Source organism: Microcaecilia unicolor, chromosome 1 (genome assembly GCF_901765095.1).
Source record: "Microcaecilia unicolor chromosome 1, aMicUni1.1, whole genome shotgun sequence".
In the NCBI taxonomy this organism is placed as follows: Eukaryota; Metazoa; Chordata; class Amphibia; order Gymnophiona; family Siphonopidae; genus Microcaecilia; species Microcaecilia unicolor.
The window spans coordinates 34,634,651-34,659,197 of NC_044031.1; the positions used below are offsets into that span (position 1 = coordinate 34,634,651).

The 24,547-nt window shown below is 45.2% G+C and overlaps 1 protein-coding gene across 2 annotated transcripts in view; it reads right to left on the reverse strand.

Annotated features, from left to right (window-relative positions):
• Positions 1-16,099, reverse strand: part of LOC115464629 (zinc finger protein 271-like) — a 72,529-nt gene extending 56,430 nt beyond the window's left edge. For both annotated transcript variants that reach the window (XM_030194993.1, XM_030195001.1), the window contains exons 1-5: positions 15,984-16,099; positions 15,525-15,611; positions 11,045-11,144; positions 10,603-10,729; positions 9,597-9,716 (exon numbers count right to left, since the gene is read on the reverse strand). In XM_030194993.1, the coding sequence (XP_030050853.1) occupies positions 9,597-9,716; positions 10,603-10,729; positions 11,045-11,068 (271 nt within the window). In that variant the 5' untranslated portion in view covers positions 11,069-11,144; positions 15,525-15,611; positions 15,984-16,099. The remainder of the gene's footprint in view (positions 1-9,596; positions 9,717-10,602; positions 10,730-11,044; positions 11,145-15,524; positions 15,612-15,983) is intronic.
• Between the last annotated feature and the right edge of the window lie 8,448 nt (positions 16,100-24,547).

A 24,547-nucleotide genomic window follows, 5' to 3' on the forward strand; every position in this document is an offset into this window, starting at 1 on the left:
ATAATCATTTGTATTCTTGTATTTCTGCTGTTTTCCTGAAGAGGGCGAAACATAAAGGGCCCTGTTTACTAAGCCGCATTATAAGTGCGTTAGTGTTTTTAACGCCCATTAACTACATACACGCGTTAATCGTGTACATGCCTACAATATCCCTATAGGCACCTACACGGTTAGCGCATGTGCTAATTGTAGGTGAGTTAGCATTTTTAACACACCTTAGTAAACAGGGCCCAAAGTGTTCACAAGCATCCTGTCATAAGATTATCTAGCAACATTGAAGATGATATTAAACAAAGCTGCGATCTTAAATGTAGGCTCCTAAGTTAGGTTCCTAAATGTATCCACTAATTTCAGCCAAACTGAAAAGCCTAAGGAAGTTATTTTAGGACTGTGTGGCATTTTACACATATAAATTGCAGTCTATACACATGTAAATGACCAAGGCACATGAACAGTGATTTTAGGAAGTTACTATTTATATGTTTGAAAGCCGCGGCATAAACAGCTTTCAAGGCAGTACACTGACGCTATATTTTGGGTGGGACAAGAATGTGTGTGTCTATTTTCAATTTTACAATGGAAATACTACTACTACTACTACTACTATTTGACATTTATAGAGCGCTACTAGGGTTACGCAGCGCTGTACAATAAACAAAGAATGACGGTCCCTGCTCGAAGGAGCTTACAATCTAGAGGACAAGACGGACAAGGAGAGCAGACAAGCAATAATTGGAGTAGACAATCAATAGTTGGAGCAGTCTAGGTTACTAGGTACAATGTTAGGTTCCGAAAGCAACATTGAAGAGGTGGGTTTTGAGTAGAGATTTGAAGATGGACAGTGAGGGTGCTTGGCGTATGGGCACAGGGATTCTATTCCAGGCAGAGGGTGAGGCGAGGCAGAAGGGGCGGAGCCTGGAATTGGCGGTGGTGGAGAAGGGTACCCGAGAGGAGGGATTTGCCTTGTGATCGGAGGTTACGGGTAGGGGCATACGGGGAGATGAGGGTGGAGAGGTAGTGAGGGGCTGTAGATTGAGAGCATTTGTAGGTTAGTAGGAGGAGCTTGTATTGTATGCGGTGTCTGATCAGAAGCCAGTGAAGAGACTTGAGGAGGGGGGTGATGTGCGCGTAACGGTTTTGGCGGAAGATAAGACGCGCAGCCGAATTCTGAACGGATTGAAGGGGGATAGATGGTTAAGTGGGAGGCCAGTGAGGAGCAGATTGCAGTAGTCAAGGCGAGAGGAAATGAGAGCGTGGATAAGAGTATGGGTGGTGTGTTCAGAGAGGAAGGGGCGAATTTTGTTGATGTTGTAGAGAAAGAAGTGACAGGTCTTGGCTGTCTGCTGGATATGGGCAGAGAAGGAGAGGGAGGAGTCGAAGATGACTCCAAGGTTGCGGGCAGATGAGACGGGAAGGATGAGGGTGCCGTCGACTGAGATAGAGAGTGGAGGGAGAGGAGAAGTGGGTTTAGGTGGGAAGACAATGAGCTCAGTCTTGGCCATGTTCAGTTTCAGGTGGCGGTTGGACATCCAGGCAGCGATGTCAGATAAGCAGGCCGATACCTTGGCCTGGGTTTCCGCGGTAATGTCTGGTGTGGAGAGATAAAGCTGAGTGTCATCGGCATAAAGATGATATTGGAAACCATGGGAGGAGATCAGTGAGCCCAGGGAAGAGGTGTAGATTGAAAAAAGAAGGGGCCCAAGGACAGATCCTTGAGGAACCCCAACAGAGAGCGGGATGGGAGTGGAGGAAGAGCCATGAGAGTGTACTCTGAAGGTGCGGTTGGAGAGATAAGAGGAGAACCAGGAGAGGACAGAGCCCTGGAACCCAAGTGAAGATAGTGTGTCAAGAAGTAGATTATGATTAACAGTATCAAAGGCGGCGGATAGGTCAAGGAGGATGAGGATCGAGTAGTGACCTTTGGATTTTGCAAGGAAGAGGTCATTACAGACTTTAGTAAGAGCCGTTTCCATCGAGTGTAAAGGGCGAAAGCCGGACTGAAGCGGATCAAGGTTGGCATGAGAGGAGAGAAAATCGAGGCAGCGGCTGTGAACGGCGCGTTCAAGTATCTTGGAGAGGAAGGGTAGGAGGGAAATGGGGCGATAGTTGGAAGGACAGGTAGGGTCAAGTGAAGGTTTCTTGAGGAGCGGTGTCACAACAGCATGCTTGAATGAGTCAGGGACAGTTGCAGTGGAGAGAGAGAGGTTGAGGATATGACAGATGGGTGGGGTGGCAGTGGGAGAGATGGTGTTAAGTAATTTGGTGGGGATGGGATCAGAGGAACAGGTGGTGCATTTCGAGGAGGCGAGAAGTTGGGCTGTTTCCTCTTCGGTGATATCAGTAAAAGAGGAGAAGGAGGCTTGGGTTGGATAGTTGAGGGAGTGGGTTAAAGGGTGAAGAGGAGAAGGCGGCTTGGTAGCAAATTCAAGGTTGATCTTTTGCACCTTGTCGCGGAAGTAATCGGCTAGACATTGAGGAGAGAGTGGGGGGGGGGGGGGGGGGAGTGGAGGGCACTTTGAGGAGGGCATTAAGGGTGGCAAAGAGGCGACGAGGGTTGGAGCTGAGAGAATTAGTCAGGTGGGTGTAGTATTCCTGTTTGGCAAGGAATAGGGAGGACTGGAAGGAGGATAGCATGAATTTGTAATGACAGAAGTCACTTTGGGTGCGAGATTTCCTCCAGAGGCGTTCGGCCGATCGTGCGCAGGAGCGAAGGTATCGGATGCAAGGGGTCAGCCAGGGCTGAGGATTAGTATGTCGTGTGGGACGGGAGATGGATGGTGCAAGGGTATCCAGTGCAGAGGAGAGGGAGGCGTTGTAAGTAGAGACAGCGTTGTCAACAGATTCGGAGGACATGATGGACGGGAGGAAATTGGAGATTTGAGCAGAAAGGGTTGGAGGGTCGACAGCCTGGAGATTTCTGGAAGTGGTGGTGAGTAGTGGACGGGACTGCGGGGGAGGGTGATGAAGTGTGAAGGTGATCAGGTGATGATCTGAGAGAGGAAGAGCAGAGGTGCAGAAATCAGAGGATGAGCAGGAAGAGGAGAGGACGAGGTCGAGACAATGGCCAGAGTGGTGAGTAGGGGTGGTGGAGCTCAGTTGGAGGTTGAAGGAGGATATCAGAGTGAGGAATTGGGAAGCATAAGAGTCGGAAGGGTCGTCAGCGTGTATATTAAAGTCACCAAGAATGAGGGACCAAGAAAAACTGAGAGCCAGGCATCGAAGTCAGTGAGGAAGGAGGGGAGGGACTTGTTGAGGGGGGGCGGTAAATGACCGCAACTCTGAGTGGCAGTGGGTGGAAAAGACGGAGGAGGAGGAGAAGCAGTAAGACTGCGGTAGGAGGAGGGGTTGAAAGCTACAAGAGGGCGAGAGTAGAACCCTGATGCCTTCACCACGGCCATCAGGGCGGGGAGTGTTGGAGAAGAGATAACCTCCGTGGCAAAGGGCAGCGACTGATGCAGAGTCGTCAGGAGTGAGCCAGGTTTCAGTTAGGGCGAGTAGCTGAAGGGAACGAGAGATGAAGAGATCATGGGTGAAGGGAAGTTTGTTGCAAACGGAGTGAGCATTCCACAGGGCACATGAGAAGGGGAGGGAAGAGGGGGGGAGGAGGGGAATAGGGATGAGATTGGAGACATCTCGTTTGCGTGAATAGGACGAGGACAGATGTGGGGGACCTGGATTGGGATTGATGTCACCCGCGGATAGTAGGAGAAGGAGCAAGAGAGTGCGGAGGAGGGTGGGGGAGGTAGGGCGGCGAAAGCATGGTGCGCTTAAGAGGAATGGGGTTGGGTTAATGGCAGGAAGGAGGTGTTGAAGGTTGAGAGCTAGGAAGAGAGAGGGGGATAGGAGAGATGGTGAGGGGGGTGGGTAGGGTAATGAGATAGTGTGCAGGATGGGAGAGGACATGGGTGGGCAGTGAGTTCCTGAGGAAGGCAGTGGTAGGGGAACAGGGTGACGGAAGAGATTAGGAAGGGACAGGGCAAGGAGCAGAATGTGTATCGGGGCCATGAGTAGTGGTAGGGGTGTTTGCAGGTGCCAAAGTAGTGACTAGATCAGGCGGACTGGGACAATCTGGAGCGGAGGGGCTGGATCGTATGAGCTGTTAGGCCCCTCCAAATAGGCAAGGGTCCTGCCAGTCAAATAGCCAGTGGGGATAGAGTGGGGCTGTGGGGCTGGAGCAGGTTGGATCGTATGAGCTGTTAGGTCCCTCCAAATAGGCAAGGGTCCTGCCACTCAAATAGCCAGGACTGGCTCTACAGTGTAGTATCCTATCGTGAATTGTGGTGTAATAGAACGGAAAGCGTGCGATAGGATAGATAAAAGCATGCGAAGAGCACTTAGTGATTGGCAAAGTGTTACAGAGTATGTGTACAGGTTAAAATATAGCAATTCTGAATTGAGAGTGGCTTTAGGTAATATTAGTAGCCAGTAGCACAGTTCAGTATGTTCTCAGTTGAGGCAGTGAGTCCTCAGGGAGTTATTTTAGTACAGCAATAGGTCAAAGGGACATTTTCTGCAGTAGGATAAACAGACTCATATAAGTAGTAAGATCTCAGGGACTTGCAAGCAATAAGTCTCTACAGTAGGATAAATAGAAGCATATGAGCAGTGAGTCCTCAGGGACAGTTTAACTGGCTGCAATAGGTAAAAAGCAAGTGAGGCGCAATGAGCATATGAGGAGCAACACGAACAATAAGTCTATAGCAAATGAGCAAATCAGCAGATGAGGAGCAATGAGCATATGAGGGATAATACAAGCAATAAGTCGTCGGGGACAGATTTGGCTGGCTGCAATAGGTAAAAGCATATGAGGAGCGAAAGCATGTGAGGAGTAGTACAGGCAAGAAGTCCTCGGGACAGTTTTAAGTTTTAACTGGTTGCAATAGGTAAAAGCATTTGAGGAGCACTTACTGGTTTAGTGTTTCAGCGAGATGTTACAGAGAGTTAGTTCGAAGTTCTGTCAGTGGATCGGGCTCCAGCGCGGGTTTCACGACGGATGGGTGCGCTCGGTGTGAATCGGGGTTCACGAGGCCACGTGGATGATGTTGTCCTCGTGGTGAGGCCTAGACGCCACTGGCGGTGTGTTCAGAGCCAGGTATCGGGTCGGGCGGTGCAGCTGCGACTTACCCCTACTAGCACTATGAGTTTGGATAGTGAGTTTGGGTCGCTTCTGTGTTCTCTGCGAGTGAGGCCGTTCCAGGTAGGGAGGGGCGGCGATCTCGGGTCTATCGGGTCTGGCTGAATCTGACCAAGACTGCAGGCGGGAATCCAGTACCTCTCGCTCGCGTTGGAGCTTAGTGAGGTCTTCGCAGTCGCGGTCCGCTAGTATTCCACCAGTCAGTCCTATTCGGTCTGGTGCAGCCCACGTTGGAGCGATGTCTTGGTCGTGTATGTTTGAGTCACTTTCCGTGTCCTCTGTGAGCGATCGTCTCCATGGATCCGTCGGTCCGCACCCAGGCTGTTCCAGCCAGGGAGGGTGGCGGTGATCACGGGTCCTTCTGGCTTGGCTGCGTCTGACCGAGACTAGAGGCTATTTTTAAGAATCTAGATGTTGGCATTTACACCTGCTTCAAGGCAAGGGAAAATTTCAAGTTCAAGTCTCACTATCTAGGTAGTCCAGTACTGGGCAGACTTCTACAGTCTCTGACCCAAAAATAGCAAGGACAGATCAAGAACAAGCAGGTGTATTTTATATCCCATTCTCATCATATGCTATGCGTGTATCTCAGAGGGGGAGAGGAAAACACCCTTAAAGTTGACGGTGAGTAAAATATTTTCAGTTTATAATGTTGAATTGTTGGTTTAATCAAATACTGACAATGAATGTGACTACGCTGCAACCAAAATGATAAAAAAAAACTCTTCCAATGGGGGAGGAGTCAAGATGGCGCTGACACGCCGAGAATAGCGAGACAGTCGAAGAGTTCTTCTGCTGCTGTTCTTTTTTTTCCTTTTCAAACTGAAATGCTGCATTCAAAAAGAAAGGGGACCGTTAAAGCCTTGCCCTTCCAGGCTCATACGTCGTCCCCTGGGCAGCGAACAATCGATAGTTTTGCAACTCGGCGCCTACCTGAAGAAACCGGAGGAGGAGTTCCGCTAGACGCTGGTGCAGGTCAGATTGCTATCTAAATCCTTCGTTCGGTGGTTCACATCGGGTTCGTGCGCTCGGTTGCTGTCCCCGTGTGCATCCAGCGGATGTCAGCTCGGGCCGGCGGGGTCGCTTTCTTCAAGGGTCGCGGCTCGGCCACAAGGGAGGGTCAGGGCTGTGGACGGGCCCTAGCTCCAACTCACTTGTTCCGGGTGGTGCGCTGTACTCTGTGGGGATGTTTCGCATTCAGCGGTTCCCCTGTGTTGAAGATCTCTAGGGTATGGGCTTTAGCGATTCAGGGTCGTGTACCGGTCCTCTGATCTCCACTGTTTCATGGCCTCGTAGTGGTCAGTTGGCTCGTTGCACCGACCTGACCCGGGTGAGATGGCAGCCCAGGCAATCAGATCGTCTATCGGATGGCTCGGCGGTTCGGATCAGTCAGTGCCCAATTATTGGGTTGCTGTCCTCCCTGAGTCTTTGCGCTCGTCAGATCGGTCCGATTTTTGTCGTTTTTGGCTTGGGTCAGCGGAGCATTTCGCTCCCGTGACCTTCTAGTCGGCCATCTTAAGTACCATCTGTGAAAAAAGGTGGCCTCCAGCCCTGCAGAGGGCTTGAAAGATGTGCCACGGAGAAAGATGTCTCACCAAAGAGTAGAGCAAGGATCTCTCCCTGAGCAGAGGTAAGAAAGCTTTATTCAAATTGAGCTAACATCAGAAAAGCTGCTACAGTGAAATTCTGTTTTGAAATCAGACTCTTTTTGGAACAGTACTGGCCCGATAGCTGATACCACAGTCTAAGTCCATTTGAGCAAACAGGGGGTAAGCTACAGTAAATATGTGTAAAACATTAAAAGATAACATCTTATTGAAACACAGATTATATGTTTCTACATGTTTTAAGCAGAAAATCATTTAAATTGTTAATTCATCTGTATACCTATTCATTTTTTTTTTTTAATTTATATGAAGTCCTTATTAAACAGTAATAAAATACAATGAACTCTGAAACCAGATCAACAGTGGTGTACCTATTCATTTGAGTTAAATAAAAACTATACTTTTAATTCCCAAGCACCTCTCGCTTATTTATTTATTGGGCTTTATTAACCGCCTTTATGAAGAGATTCACCAAAGGCAGGGTACGGCAGGCGCAATTTAACATAAAACTTACAATTTTGTTAACAGTATAACAACAGTAAAATAACCAAGAATAAACAAATACAATAAATGAGGTAAACTTAAAAACAGTAAACTGAAACCTAATAATAGAACCAACATGAAATTATCAAAAATATACACATTTAACAGCACTAGAATTCAACTACCAGAGATATAATACAATGTTAGCATAATAGTAATGATACACCTAATAAGCATGTATTATATAAGGAATAGCATTCAGAAGGTATTCAGGGTAATGCCTAATCAAACATATAAATTGCGAGTGACCGTACTCACCCGCAAATGCGCAGTAGAGACCGAACGTTCAAGGAGCAACAATCCAAACCCCGCCTCCACCAGCAGCTCCTGTTCCTGTACCGAACGTAATGCAGCCAATAGGGAGGGGAGGGGCGTGGAAATCGGAGGAGGACGTAATGCAGCCAATAGGGAGGGGAGGGGGCATGGAAATCGGAGGACGTAATGCAGCCAATAGGGAGGGAAGGAGGGGGCGTGGAAATCGAAGGAGGACATAATGCAGCCAATAGGGAGGGAAGGAGGGGGGGTGGAAATCGGAGGAGGACGTAATGCAGCCAATAGGGAAGGAGGGGGCGTGGAAATCGGAGGAGGACATAATGCAGCCAATAGGGAGGGGAGGGGGCGTGGAAAACGGAGGAGGGCGTAATGCAGCCAATAGGGAGGGAAGGAGGGGGCGTGGAAATCGGAGGAGGACATAATGCAGCCAATAGGGAGGGGAGGGGGCATGGAAAACGGAGGAGGACGTAATGCAGCCAATAGGGAGGGAAGGAGGGGGCATGGAAAACGGAGGAGGACGTAATGCAGCCAATAGGGAGGGGAGGGGGCGTGGAAAACGAAGGAGGACGTAATGCAGCCAATAGGGAGAGGAGGGGAGGGAGCGTGGAAATTGAAGGAGGACGTAATGCAGCCAAAAGGGAGGGAAGGAGGGGGCATGGACATCGGTGGGAGAGGGAGGGAGGATGGAGAAGAGAACCACCATGTACAAGGGCACAGCAGGAATGACGAAGTGGCCGAGGCAACAAAAAAATCCGCAGCAGAAACCAAGCAGGGATCAAAAAACGTTCTGGGGCCAACAGAAAAAGGTAAACAGGTGCATTCACTCGCAGCACACACACACACACAAGTCCTGCTTTGCAGCATGAAGCAAAGACATGGCTGTCCCGCCCCTTTGGCTCACTGAACAGCAGGAGTCAGCAGAAGGGGCGGAACAACAACAACAACATGTATGGGGGGAGGGAGACCGGCACAAGACTGAAAAAACGAGCCTGCCTTTCAAACTGCTCTAACAACTGACTACAAGGAGACACTGAACCTCCACCGCCACACAGCTCCAACAACTGACTACAAGGAGACACTGAACCTCCACCGCCACACAGCTCCAACAACTGACTACAAGGAGACACTGAACCTCCACCGCCACACAGCTCCAACAACTGACTACAAGGAGACACTGAACCTCCACCGCCACACAGCTCCAACAACTGACTACAAGGAGACACTGAACCTCCACCGCCACACAGCTCCAACAACTGACTACAAGGAGACACTGAACCTCCACCGCCACACAGCCCCAACAACTGACTACAAGGAGACACTGAACCTCCACCGCCACACAGCTCCAACAACTGACTACAAGGAGACACTGAACCTCCACCGCCACACAGCTCCAACAACTGACTACAAGGAGACACTGAACCTCCAATGAGACAGGGAGTACTAACAGCTCACAAGCACTCTCTCTCACTCACTCACTCACACACAGAGACACACAAGCACACACACTAGCTGCTCACTCTCACACTCACTGTCCACCATCCCTATTTCTCTCTCCCTCCTCTCCTTTGTCCTGCATTTCCCTCTTTTCCCCCTTAGTCTACCTCCCAGTCCTGGTACTGATTATATGTTCCAGGGCTGCTAAGAAAATGTAAAATTCTCCCCCTACCCAATGAGATCAGCATTTCATAATTCTCCTTCATCACATCCTTGTGCTGCCTAATCCATCTTCATTAGGGCTGCGTTTGTTTTGCTTAGTTTCCACATCGTTTAAGGAAATTTTATTTTGCTCTGGGTTAAAAAAAAAATGTTTTCCTTTTATAAGTAATATTATTAACAGTGTGCATTCTTTTGGAAGAGCGTATTCTCTTTGCCAATAGTGCACACTATTTATGAAAAAAAAAAAAAGAACCTCAAATTTGGAGGTTCTTTCCAGTCCATTCAGACAAAAACCAACACAAAATGGCATGAGACATACCATTTCAAATGAATGCATATCCCTACTCTTCATCTCTGCACATCCCTCTTATTACTGGACTCACCTGAGCGGCTGCTTTTCCCAATTTCTCCTTCCTCTGATCCTGGCTCATCCCTGATGTACGGCTCTTCCCCTCGTTCAATTAAGGATATAATATCAAGGGTGACAGTCAGAAAGCCTGCTCCTGGGGTAAGAATACTGCATTAGGTTTTGCCATAATCACTCTAGAGTTGATTTCCACAAACCCAAGATTTAAAAAAAGCTTCCAGCAGAAAGAATTCCAACAACTTTAATGAACAAAAGCACTTAAACCCTCAGTTGAAGAAGAAATATTTTTGGCCCTGCAAGTCTGAGAAAAATGTTATACACTCTCAGATATGATAGAGGTCTATAAAATAGTGAGTGGAGTGAAACGGGTAGACATGAACCGCTTGTTTTCTCTTTCAAAAATACTAGGACTAGGGGACACACAATTGAAGCTACAAAGCAGTAGATTTAAAACAAATCAGAAAATATTTCTTCACTCAATGTGTAATTAAACTCTGGAATTCATTGCCAGAGAATGTGGTAAAGGCAGTTAGCTTAGCAGGGTTTAAAAAAGCTTTGGATAACTTCTTAAAAGAAGTCCATAAGCCATTATTAAGATGGACTTGGAGAAAATCCACTGCTTATTTCTAGGATAAGAAGCATAAAATATATTGTAGTGTTTTGGGATCTTGCCAAGTACTTGTGACCAGATTGGCCACTGTTGGAAACAGGATGCTGGTCTTGATGGACCTTCGGTCTGTCACAGTATGGCAACACTTATGTTCTTATGGGAAGGGTGGGAAAGGGAGGATCAGAAGAGGGGGCTCCAGATCTGGGAAGGAAGAGATGATGATCCAGGCCCCTCTCACACACATAGGAAGATAGAAGTGCAGCCACCAGTCTATCTGTCCACCATCCCTATTTCTCTCTCCCTCCTCTCCTTTGTCCTGCATTTCCCTCTTTTCCCCCTTAGTCTACCTCCCAGTCCTGGTACTGATTATATGTTCCAGGGCTGCTAAGAAAATGTAAAATTCTCCCCCTACCCAATGAGATCAGCATTTCATAATTCTCCTTCATCACATCCTTGTACAGTTCCCTCTGCTCTTCTTGTAAATTCTCCCACTCCTCCTGGGAGAAATAGATGAAGATGTCCTCAAAGGATATTGGCACCTGAAACACAAACCAGAAACACACTCAACACCATCTGCATCACCACTATCAGGAGACCTCCAAGCACTGGGAATCAAAAGGACAGGGGGAAAGGTTTCTGTGTATATATATAATTCACAGATACAACTCAGTCCCAGAGCAGGATTATATCAATAGGAAACGTGTCACACACAGAACCTGGGGCATAAAATGCCACTTTTGGGGACTCCTGCTCTATCTCCTTATAAATCAGGAGACTTCCAAACTGCTTTTTCCATCCTCAGTTATGCTCTAGGTAATACACAAAGGGCAGGAAATCGGGGAGAAATCTCCTACCTCAGCAGAAGTTCCTGCAGGCATTTTCCTTTTTGCTTCTGATGCTTCCAGGGTTCATTCACAGGATTATGAATGAACTGGGGGCACTGACATCCTCAGCCTTTGGAGATAAAAACCGAAAGTACGATAAACACAGGAAACTCTGCACTGGACCTACAGGCTCCCAAGGAGAAATAGGTCTTTCCTGCTCATTTTCTTTCCTTTAATCCCTCCAGACCGGTCCAGACTGCTGGGTTATGCACTCCTACCAACAGATGCAGACTGAGAACTTTACAGGCTCACTCGGGAGTTTATCAAGCCTGTGCAGACCTCAGGGTGTCATGATTTTGTAACAAAGCAGATAACTAAATCCCAGTACATCTCTCTGTCAGAATACTGTTCTCCCACATATGAGCGTTCACACAGAAATTGTTGAAAGCACTCTCAAACTAAAACACACCTACACCAAAGAAGGACAGAAGTCATCCCCCAACCAGGGTGGCTCTGGACTGGTCTGGATGGACTAAAGGTTAGAAAATTAGCGGTAAGACCTAATTTGTCCTTCCTTATTACCCCTCCAGACCAGTCCAGAGTGCTGGGAAGCACCAGACATTTGACCTTCAAGGGAGGGTCCCTAAGAGCCCTGCCCTACTCCACCCTGCAGCATGACCAAACTACTTTCCACAAGAGGCTGCCTGTCCCTTGGTCAAATGAGCCTTCAGGACCTATGACACTGGCCATCCCTTCAGAACATAAGCTAATGCAATCCTTTCTTTTTTTCCATTGAGCAACAGACGTCTTAGAAGGTGACTCACCTCATTTCTGACCGCCCAACAATACAAATAATCCAAATGGCAAAACTTATCTGTCCTACATATATACTCAAGCAACACTTTCCTATGCTGCTTCTCGGTCCCCCTGGCCTCCCCCAGTACTGGTAATTCAACAGTCTAGTCTGGGATCAAAGAACAGAAATGCTGTGACAGTAAGAGATTTCCTTTGAGCAAGACATTTCTGTTCTTCCATCCCAGAAGTGGGTTTTCTCTTTGGAACAATTACGCTGAGTCGTGTTTGGAGGACTCTCACACAAGCTTGAATTTTTATGCAAATATCTGACTTGGAATACAAGCACTGTATAAGAACGGACAGACATTTTTACAGATTTGAAGCTTGCTCTCCTGTTGCTGGATATGAACAATGGGTGTAGGCAGTGAGGAGTTGTTGGTATGTTGATTCAGTGTGATTTAGTGTAGTGTGTATTCCAGAGGGTCAACAAATGGTTTGGGAGTTTATATAGAAGTGATGATATATGTAGTTTAAAATATTGAGGAATAAAGATTTCATATTTATACATTTAATATTGCTAAGTGGTAAAAATTAGTAATGTATGAGTCACACTACTATTTTGTAGATTTTGAACCCAGTTTCCTTGCTTCCACAACTTACAACTGAGATAACCTGAGAAATTAGCTCTTGAGGCTCATTCCTGTGAAAAATGCAGACTACGAAAGAATCCCCTTGGAAGATAAATCCTCCGTCCAGTCCTTCTCCTTCGGAAACTCAGACTGATCTTGAGGTCCTCCTCAAGAGGCAATTCGTCCTGGGACTGGAGAGATCCTTCATCCAGGTCCTTCACTCAATCCAGCTCAGGTCATGTTGTGCACTGGGTCCCTCTCAGGACCCCTCTGAAGATTCAGTCAAGCGAACACCAGCCCTTTTTAAACAAAAGGCCTTATATTTGGCCAGAATGGTCTGGGGAAAACTCCACCCCAAAAGGTCTCCCCCTGCAGATCAGAAGCTCCCTGGCCTGAGGAGAAAGCATGGCCTTCAATCTCGGCGGCTGGTCATGAACCAAAGCTGGCCCCAAGAAAGCAGCAATTCTTGCTGAAATCAGCACCCCTCTCCAGTCGGTTCAAAACTCTGCTGCCCGTCTCGTCTTCCGCCAGGGTCACTTTACTCATACTACCCCTCTCCTCAAGTCACTTCACTGGCTCCCTATCCGTTTTCACATCCTGTTCAAACTTCTTCTAATAACCTATAAATGTACTCACTCTGCTGCTCCTCAGTATCTCTCCACACTCGTCCTTCCCTACACCCCTTCCCGTGCACTCCGTTCCCTGGATAAATCCTTCTTATCTGTTCCCTTCTCCGCTGAGTGCCAACTCCAGACTTCGCTCCTTCTGTCTTGCTGCGCCCTACGCCTGGAATAGTCTTCCTGAGCCCCTACATCTTGCCCCATCCTTGACCATCTTTAAATCTAGATTGAAAGCCCACCTCTTTAACATTGCTTTTGACTCGTAACCACTTGTATCCACTCACCTCCACCTACCTTCCTCTCCTTTTTCCTCTACACTTTAATTGATGTTTGCTTTATTTTTTGTCTACTAGATTGTAAGCTCTTTGAGCAGGGACTGTCTTTCTTCTATGTTTGTGCAGCGCTGAGTACGCTTTGTAGCGCTATAGAAATGCTAAATAGTAGTAGTAATGTCCAACACAATCCCCACAGGTATCTCAACTGAGTGGTTCCAAGGATGTGGCTGGCAGAGGCAGTCCTGCTTCTTTCAGCAATCTGTAAAGCCGGCACACCCCAAAGGAATCCATCCCCCAGCACCAACAGGACTTACAGCATTTCAGGGCCAAGCCCCGCAATGCTCCCTCCTACTTTCTGCGTTGCCTAATAGCACGACTGACACTGACTGCTGGTGAACATGGTGAACCTACTAGAAGCACAAACAGCACTGCGAGCAGACTAAAGCTGTTTCCTTTTTCTTTTTTAATTAATGTTGTTCCACACAGCTCTCAAAGTTCTCTGCCCTGCACCGGGATAGAAGAATTAAGGCACACTTCACCTCTTCAGCTCACCCAAAATATGGGGGTAACCAAAAGCAGGATGGATGGGGGGGTGGGGAAAGGACCCGGTCATCCGGGTTTGACATCCCCAGGGCAGAAGAAACCTCTATGGGCCTCAGACCTTGCTAGCCCAAAAATACTCCAGACAGTACTTTGAGGGAAAGGAAAACAAAAAATAAAGGGATATACACCGTTCCACAAATTATTTTAAATAAACAGAGACCAGACCAAGCGGTTCCATCAAACTAATCCAGACTGCACAGGCTTACCATGTTCACCATCTGCTGGAGTCTGAAAAATACGGCACACTGAGGAATGCACAGGCTACATATAGGCTCACTCAGTTCTCAAGTCTGCATCTGCTGGTAGGAGTGCAGTCTGGACCAATCTGAAGGGATGATAAGGAAACAGCTGTTAACGCCTGATGAAAGAAAGAAAGAAAGAACAGGGACGGAATTCTGAAGATCATGAAGTAATACTGATAGGGGTCAGCAGAATGCATTACGCCTATTAAAGTCCAAACTTATGTGTGGGTTAAAACTTGGGTGAATCTCTTCATAAAGGCAGTTAATAAATTCCAATAAATAAATACATAAATCACAAGAGATGCTGAGAGCCACCAGAAGAAATGATTGCCCAACACTTTTTCTGCACTGGCCTTTTTTTTTTTTTACACAGGGTTCACATAAGTAACAGCACCTATTGAGGAGCATTTGTCTGTCTGCATCTCCACCTGTCCATGTGGAAATAGACAGATGAATTTATGTAAGTTAGAATGAGGAAAGAGCAGGACAGGGAGTGATGGAGAAGATGCAGGTGGTGGGGAGGCCAAAGTCCTCTATCTGAAAAGGAGCAGTAAAGACCCTGAAAAGTCTGCAGTACATAGACAAGACCCAACTCCCACCAGCACAGAAAGAGGAGTTAGGCAGGTGATAGTAAGGGACAGGAGGAAAGAGCATGAAAAGATAGAAGAATGCAAATAGGTCAGAGGGAAAGAGAGGCATGCAAGAGGGAAAGCCAGAAATGGAAGGGAGAGAAAGTGCAAGGATATATGGGTGGGAAGGAATAGGGAGAATGCAAAGAGGAAGGAGGGGGATCATATCAGCAGTTAAAAATAAATGTGGCGAGCTGGGGGGGGGGGTATGTAAAGGGGTGAGTAGCAGTGCAAAAGGGCAAGGGAAGGAAACCACCACTCTCAAAGAAATAATGACCCCCAACATATACAAACATCCTCTGAAATAAATACCTAAGTTCTTCAATAAATATACACATATAACATGAGTCACTAGTGGGGGTTGGGGCAGAAAGTGGGGTAGTGGGTAAATAATGTGAGCAGTTTGTGAGATGGTGTTGCAATTGAAGAGGTATTGCTTTGGAGACCAGGGAAGTTTGGATGGGTAGTTTTGTGGGTGCTGACAGGTGAGAAGGTAGTTTGAGGGTAGGGGGTAGTTGTAACAGAGTTGTTTTGAAGGATGGAGTACTTTGGTGGGGAGTTCTGGCAGTTGGGGTAGTTTTTGAGCTGCAGGGAATTCCACCTTTTAAACTGCCTTGTCCTCTTCTATAACTACTACCTTTCACTCCATCATAGAAACTTCGATAAATTAAGAGTTAGTTGATGATTAATGCACTACAAAATCATGCTTTGCTGTACCTTATTCTTCTCTTCTGGATCATTTGCAAAGCGATTGGGTTCATTCCCTCTTTCTGCTTAACCTTAACTTAACTAGAGCTGCTGCTCCTGGGGATGAGAAGGGGGTTAGACGTTTATTTTTAAGCAACTTGGTGCTTTTCAAGGATCAAAAAAATAGGGATTTATCTGTGTATTCACATTGTTTATTGTGAAAAGAAATTCGTGGTTTCTAAGGTGAATTTCATTCTACCACCCAAACACAACCTGCTAAAACACTTTTTGTATAATTTTACTGGACCTTCACATGCACACTTCAGTTTCCCCTTCTCTCACATTCACACAGCTCTTGTACACACAAAAACTATGACCCTACTCTTTCACAACAGGGCCTTTTATGTTAAACTGGTTACAGAGCAGCACTAATTCTCCTTTCACTCATGGGCAGTAGTCACAGCTGTTCTCCCAATCCATGCAACTTACATTTCTTCAAGAGCTGGAAATGCATGAGAGTATTCACTTAGCAGCAACACAAATCCCCAGCATCTTTCTCTCTAAAATACATAACTACATAATCAACCTCGAGTCATCATCATCGGTTGGACGAGCGAGGGGATCTGGGGGAAGGAAGAGTCAGCTGGGATTTGTAGTCAGTCAGGCACAAATTCCTTTTTTTTACAGAGCGCATCAAGCCAGTAACTGAACTACAACTCCCGCCATCCCGCGCACTGTGACCATGTGACCAAAGCTAGATGCGGGGAGAATCAAGACTCAAGAGTACCTTTAACAAGGAAACCTCCTTGAGCGTTTATGACAGAGACTGCCAAGGAAGTTTAATAGACAGGAATGGAAGTGAGCCTATCGAGTCCACTGTAAGCAAGGAAGCCAATGTGGTTAATCTCTGTTTCCACTCCCCCGCGCAGCCGTCATTGCCATTCACTCAAAACAAAGCAAGCAAACATATGATGAGCTGCTGCGTCCACGTTGTCGTTCTTTATCGTTGCTCCATCTGTAACAAGCCTAAAGGCAGTGCCTTAAAAGGTGGAGGAGAAAAGAAATAACAATTGAACAGTGTCACTAAAACAGCTTCAAAAATTATTCTAGCTGGTAGAAACTGCAATTATAAACTCTGTAGTTTGTGCTCATTTTTCTTCGCTGTTCTTCGAAACAATACAGATGGCCAGATTTCAGTGAGGATATTCCATTTCCTGATGGGTTCATGATAACAGTTGCAGTCTGCCTTGGGAAGCCTGGTGTTATAAAGATGATGGAATATATTGAAATTAAATGGAAGTAGAATTACACTCTCCTTTCGTTGGGGCACATGGAATCACATCTTCATCTGTTTTGTAGAAGTTTACAATTCAGATACACAAATGGATTATTCTGTTTGAACATGTTTCAGGGGCAAATGGTTTTATAAGTCAAAATAAAAATAAATATTTAGTTTCTTGCAGATCTCTTTTCTTTAAACATAAATGGGCTATAAACCTCTAATGCAGTCCATTGGTTTTCTTATATTTTGTTCTTGTGATGATTTATACTGTATGATACACTCAAGCTTGCAATTAATTTGAAACTCCAAAGTCACGGTTTCACACTACCTGTGTATATTGTTACAGGATACAAGAATCAATTGTCACCCACAATTCTATGCAAATCTTTCAGCATAAGTAGAGGAAAAAAAGGGGTTTCAGTAACACCACCCAGCCCAAGATAAACGGACTATAAGGCATGGGCCCAGCGCAGCACCATCCAGCCCCCCCCCCCCCCCCCCACACACACACACACACAAAAAAACTCCACACTATCAAATGTCCAAAAATATAAAAAATGGACTTGATCGAAAGGGTAGACAATGGATATATGCCTGTATCCAAAAAACAGAGATCCCAGAGTATATCTGTCTCTAAAAAAAATATCTTAATGTTTTCTGCTTTACAATATGCTACTGTATGAAACTACTGATTACTTATCTTGACTCCCAATGTAATGGTGTTGCACATACAATCTGTAGCTGAATCTTAACCCAACAGGGAGGTCCCCGTTTATACTGTGCCATAACTGAAAACTCTTTCCTCTATCTGGTCGATAATAAAAGGAACACTATCCACCCTAAAAGGTTGCTTTGTGGCTTACAATAAACAGTACAGGATACATAACAAAGAATAATGAATAAGAAAGTAATTTGTTGTAAGAATCAATTTTTACAATACAGTATCTGGGATACTGGGATAGCTATAGATGTTTAACATTTAGAAAATCTATTATGAATTAGAAATTCAGAACATATAACTAGAGGCTTCTGCTCCTAGAGAAGTTGTTGTTTTGAATTTTAGTGGTTTATTTTATTTTTAAGAAATCTGGTGCTTTCCAAGGGTCAGAAAAATAGGGGTTTATCTGTGTATTCACACTGAAAACACATTTGTAGGTTTTGAGGTGGATTCCACTTTATGTGGACAAAGGGGAGCCGGTTGATATTGTGTATCTGGATTTTCAAAAGGTATTTGACAAGGTACCTCATGAAAGGCTACAGAGGAAATTGGAGGGTCATGGGATAGAAGGAAATGTCCTATTGTGGATTAAAAACTGGTTGAAGGATAGGAAACAGAGAGTGGGGTTAAATGGGCAGTATTCACAATGGAGAAGGGTAGTTAGTGGGGTTCCTCAGGGATCTGTGCTAGGACCACTGCTTTTTAATCAATATATATAAATGGCGAGTGTCGTACTCACTCGCAAATGCGCAGTAGAGACCCTCTGCCCCACCCCCACGTCAATACGTGATGACGAGGGTGGAACAGAGAGGGTCTCTACTGCGCATTTGCGAGGGACACCGCCATCGTTAACGCTCCCCCCACCCGGAGTCGCCGCCGCCACCCACCTTCCACCCGGTCGGGCCCTCGCTCCGCTATTGAAACAGCGAGGGCACGCAGCACACAGCTCTGCTGAGCTGCCTTCGGCCTTCCTTCTTCTTCTCTGCCTGTGTCCCGCCCTCGACGACGTTATGTCACATGAGGGCGGGACACAGGCAGAGAAGAAGGAAGGCCACGGCAGCTCAGCAGTAGAGCTGTGTGCTGCGTGCCCTCACTGTTTCAATAGCGGAGCGAGGGCCCAACCAGGTGGAAGATGGGTGGCGACGGCTCCTGGGGGGGGGACGAACTCGGAGGGGGAGTGGCAGCGGCGAACTCGGCGGTGGGGTGGGGGGCCTTTCAACTCCCCCACCTATACTAGCCCATTTTTACGGGCTGAACGGCTAGTATATTTATAAATGATTTAGAGATGGGAATAACTAGCGAGGTAATTAAATTTGCTGATGACACAAAGTTATTCAAAGTCGTTAACTCGCGACAGGATTGTGAAAAATTACAGAAGGACCTTACGAGACTGGGAGACTGGGCGGCTAAATGGCAGATGGCATTTAATGTGAGCAAGTACAAGGTGATGCATGTGCGAAAAAAGAACCCGAATTATAGCTACGTCATGCAAGGTTCCACGTTAGGAGTTACGGATCAGAAAAGGATCTGGGTGTTGTCATCGATAATACACTGAAACCTTCTGCTCAGTGTGCTGCTGCGGCTAGGAAAGCGAATAGAATGTTGGGTATTATTAGGAAAGGTATGGAAAACAGGTGTGAGGATGTTATAATGCCGTTGTATCGCTCCATGGTGCGACTGCATCTTGAGTACTGTGTTTAATTCTGGTCACCGCATCTCAAGAAAGATATAGTAGAATTGGAAAAAATGCAGCGAAGGGTGACTAAAATGATAGCGGGGATGGGCGGCTTCCCTATGAAGAAAGACTAAGGAGGCTAGGGCTTTTCAGCTTGGAGAAGAGACGGCTGAGGGGAGACATGATAGAGGTATATAAAATATTGAGTGGAGTGGAACAGGTGGATGTGAAGCGTCTGTTCAAGCTTTCCAAAAATACTAGGACTAGGGGGCATGCGATGAAACTACAGTGTAGTAAATTTAAAACAAATCGGAGAAACACATAATTAAACTCTGGAATTCGTTGCCGGAGAACGTGATGGTGGTTAGCTTAGCAGAGTTTAAAAAGGGGTTAGACGGTTTCCTAAAGGACAAGTCCATAAACCACTCCTAAATGGACTTGGGAAAAATCCACAATTCCAGGAATAACATGTATAGAATGTTTGTACGTTTGGGAAGTTTGCCAGGTGCCCTTGGCCTGGATTGGCCGCTGTCGTGGACAGGATGCTGGGCTCGATGGACCTTTGATTTTTTTCCCAGTGTGGCATAACGTATGTATTTATGTACTTATGACTCAAAACAACTTTTTTTTTAAGACACACACACACAAAAGCATAAGCCTCCACTTTCACAAGACCTTTTAAATGTTAAACTGGCTATACAGCAGCACTGATTCTTTGGACAGGGATTCAAGCTCCCTTACTGCAAGCAGTTACAGGTGTTCTCTCAATCCATGCAACTTACATTTGTTCAAGAACAGAAAATGCAGCTAAGCAGTAGTGTAGACCCCCCCCCCCCTCTTCAAAAAGCAATGGTTGCCAAGTTGGGTAAAAAAACTTTCCAGCCTAAAAATAGCGGGAGGGAATCAGTCAGTAAGTGTCTCATCAGATTCTGGTTGAGGGGAAAAAGCTTTGTCTTCTGCTGAATGAGTCATTTCTGTGTACAGAGATAGAAGTGTCAGCTGTTATGTTCCCAGCTGGAAACCTTACTTTGCGTAGACCTCAGATTTATCCTCTGGTTTTTCTTTTAGCATTTATCAACTAGTGCTGCAGATTGTGGGGGAAAGTAGTTGCTTTTCATTTTCATAGTGTGGGGGGGGGGGGGCAGCTTGACTGTTTTGCTGAAACTGGAGTCAGTTTATACTAGAGTTAGATTTTGCTGTAAAGGACAATCTATTGTGCTTAGCTAAAAGAAGCTGTAACTTGTAACATGGCAGCCATTAACTTTGCTTTTTCTGTGAAATACATTTTCAATAAATTTTCTCTCCTTCTGTGCCTTTTCTGAAATGTAAGGCTTGCTAAACTTAGATGAAACACTGTAGCTTGCAAGCTGACAGTTAGCTCAGAGGAAGCAGCTGTAACCAGATAGCAGAAACCAGCTGGAACTTGTGCTGCTTATCAGTATGTTGCCTTATATGGTATATGCAATGCCAAATAACTGTGAATAGACTAGAAACCAGTGTTGGAAATAGAGGGTTGTGTGCAAAACCAAAGATAAGTTTCATTTCCTGGGTTTTGTGTAAGACCCTCTGTCTGTAACTGCGCATGACTACTGATAAGAGTGTATAAGAACGAGTGTCAGGTGATGCTCGGGGCACAGTATCCTGAGTCTGAACTTAGTACTGTGTCAGCTAGCTAATAAAAGCTGTCATGCCTCTGGAACCATTTGCCTCTTGTCTCCTGATTTACTAGCTGAGAATCCTCTTACAATAGTAATTAAAAAAAAAATCCTAGGCTATGGATGAAGTGGATATGAAAACTGTTTTTCTGTAGCATCCTGTCAGACCAGTCCAGACCAATGGATTGTGTCTCTCTACCACCAGATGGAGACGAGGAAGAAAATGGTTCTGGTGACTCGCTCTTTAAGGGTATTATGCAGCAATGAATGTTGAGTATTTTCTCTGTCTCCCGAATAGATGACTGGCTAATAGCCCTGCTCCTAACCAGGTTTATAGCTAGTTTCAGTTGAGATTTAACTAACTTTTAGGGGGGGGGGGTTCTGCTCATGAACCAGTTTTATACTGAGACTTGGTTGAGTTTAGGGGTGCCTATTTGGGTTTTTTCACCATGAACCAGTTGCTCAGTTGTGTTCCAGTACAGTTGGGGATGCCCTCCTGGGCTTGTTCTCCTGACCCAGTTTAATGCCTGGGATTTAGTTAGGGTATCTTCTTTGGCATAAGCTCCTGTTTAAAAAAAAAAAGGCAGCTGTTCTGAAAGATACCTGAGCTCAATAGAGGGCTCTGAGATCCCTACCACTCCCCACCGGACCACCAACATCTCTTGTGGAAGTCAGCCTGCATTGGGTGAGCCTATTTTGATTTATTTCAGTTATTTCAGCACTCTGGGGCTTGTGCCTCTGTTCCTTATTCAGTTCTCATTGGTATCTGGCTTGACTTTTTCTCACAGCAGGGATCACTGACAGGAACCTTTGTTCTTCCAGTTTCTATAAGCAGTGAAATGTTCTGTGTGATTGACTATAAGCAGCAAGTATTTCTTTGACTCTCCTATTAGGAGGATTAACTACTGTTTTTGTGTGACATTAAATTTTCCTCAGTGTTCCAGACTATTACAGTTTTTCCCACCAAAATCCTTTTTCCATTTGTCAGCTGGTGTTTGTTTTTTTCAAGTGTTTCCTGGCTGTTTGATTCACAGTAAGGGAGTGAAACGTTTATTAGCACTCCTAAAGTTTAAAAACAAAAAAAAATTTACCCATACTAGGACATGTGCTCCTATTCTTTGGTTCATTGGTGTATGCTGCAGTTTGATTTCATTTTGTAATTTCTGGTACATTCACCTTGATGCTCATAGTAGCTGCCTGAATAATAGGTACAGATTCTACAGCTTTTCTCTCTATTTAAATTGAATATCAATTAGGCGAAGTCTGTTCTTATGTGCAGCAGTCAGTCAGTCAGTCAATCGCAGTTAACTGTATTTAGTTTTTCCTAAGAACTAACTGTTCTTATCTTCTTTAGCCAGTCGGCTATTTTTTTTGGCATAAATAGCCAAACTTGCTTTTTTTTTCTCATCACCAGTATTATTCTTAAAAAAAAAATTCTATCTGATAAAAAATGTGCAATGCATCTCTTGGCTGTGTTCTACCAAATTGTATGGGTGTACTCTGCTTCAATGACTCATCTGGCTTGTTAGATTCAGGATAGTTGCATTAGTTCTTTTCAGTTACAGAAATAGTGCAGCAGCAGAAGTTTGATAGCCACTGATGATTTAGAGCTGGCCCAATTTAACATTTTTTCCCATTCTATATCTTCCTGGGCTTCTCAACCCCTGTGTGTGTTGCAAATTGCACCAAGCACCTGGGTTGTACATGTGCACCCCGTGGCATGGTTGCTCAGTGGCACTGGTATTACACAGTGGTGACATCTGCCTGGGTTGTTCGACAGCAGAGACAGCCTGGGTTGCTCTCCTAAAGCAGTTGCCGGTCTAGCTATCCTGCAACATCTACCTGTGTTGTGTAGTTGCAACAGTCCCTGTTTGCTTACCATTTTATGTGCATCAACTGCTTATATGGCATCAGATCTTTCAGATGTCTATGGTACATTGGCTGGACATTTATGTGGCAACTCGGTCAGCAGCTGACTTCATGTCATTGGCTGTGATAACTATAAGTAGGGCATTATAGTCTGCTTCCACGCATATGTCAGCTATGGCAAGTGAATGTTATATCATATTGTGTGCAGCATTGGTAGATGTGGCTTCAGTTAAAGCCTGCAAGCATATGGCTTCAGAGGCAGTGGCCACCTGTGTGTTTCCAGTTACCACAGGTACCTCTATCCTTCTGCTGCCTGTATGGCACCAGGTACTGCAGAAATCTATATGGATAATGCTGCACAACCACCTCTAGCTTTCTTGATGCATTTACTTATGGTCCATGGATGTTTCAGTAGACTGTCTTCACTGGTTTTGATGGATGACTGGGTGCCTCAACTACTCTGCACAACTATTTAGTACAGATTCGCCAGTCACTCAAATGGCTCAGGCTACACAAGCCACCTACTTTGTGTGATTCTACAATCTAGCTGTTTTGCGCAGCTAACTTGATAGCACTGGCATTAGCCCCCAGTGAGGCATATTTTCAAAGCACTTTGGGAGGCTAAGTTCCATAGGTTTCTATGGAACTTTGGGAGGCTAAGTGCTTTGAAAATGAGCCTGAGTGTCATACAACTGCAGGAAGTCCCTAATATTGTGTTATTTCTCAGACTGATAGGCCCCCATCTTATGTTGTCCTGTCTGAGTGTCTCATGTCTCAGAGATCTAATGCCCTCTTCCTCTTATAATGACGTTTAGGTTTTTGTGTCTGAATAGAACACTCTTCTTTACTCTCGGCAAAGGGTGTTTTTTTTTTTTTATTTTCCTTGGTTGTCATAGATGTATTTAAGGTTGCACAGTTGTTTTTCAGCCCCTGATAGCCACCTTCCTGTATTTCCTTCTGTGGATATTCAACTTCCCCAGGATTTCCATTGTAGTTGGCAATATTACCTTCATAGATCTACCTTAGTCTTAGGTTGTTACCTTCAAAAACTCTTTCAAGGAATAAAACAGTTGGGTTTGTTTCTTGGTCTGTGCATCTCTTCCATGGTCTGTGTCAATGCTGTTTTCTATTATTCCTTCTTATCATGGGGTTCACATCCTCCTCCTCTTCCATAACTTTTGTCTTTCCATCTGGGTTCTCTCTACTAGGTACCGCTGGAAAGGATCTCTAAGGCTATTTGTTAAAAAAAATCTTAATTAACATACTCACGAATATCATTAAACCAAGTCAGGCTTTATTTACTTGCAAGGAGACAGATCCAACTGCAGTCAGAAGGTTGTCTGACTAAAAATCCTCCCTGTGTCTCTTATACATTTTCTATGTGCAGGAATACAAAGGAAACTTGTTGCTTGTATGTCTGTCAGCACTTTCATATTTTCTAACATGTTACATTTCTAGACTACTGGGAGTCATCTTGTCTGGTTCTCAAGCAAGTTATCTAGGCACATCCCATTCTATAACTCATGTACACAAGGTCACAGAATCTACAGTTCAGAGAGGCCTAAGAATCTACATTTAATTTAGAAATAGTAAGAATGATTAACCCTATGTTAGCAAAACATTTTTTTTTACACTATTCCAGTTTACCTGTATCTCTTTGTCAGTTTATTAGTTCAGAATCTCTCCCTGGTTAATTAAATTTGTTTTGCTTACAAGATATATTTTAAAGATATCATGGATTCTGCTTGAACGTTTTTCCTAACCTATATTATGTCACGGGTCTCCTGACTTGAAATGAGAAATGAGATTGAAGGGGGGCAGACTAAAAAAAAATGTCAGGAAGTATTTTTTCTC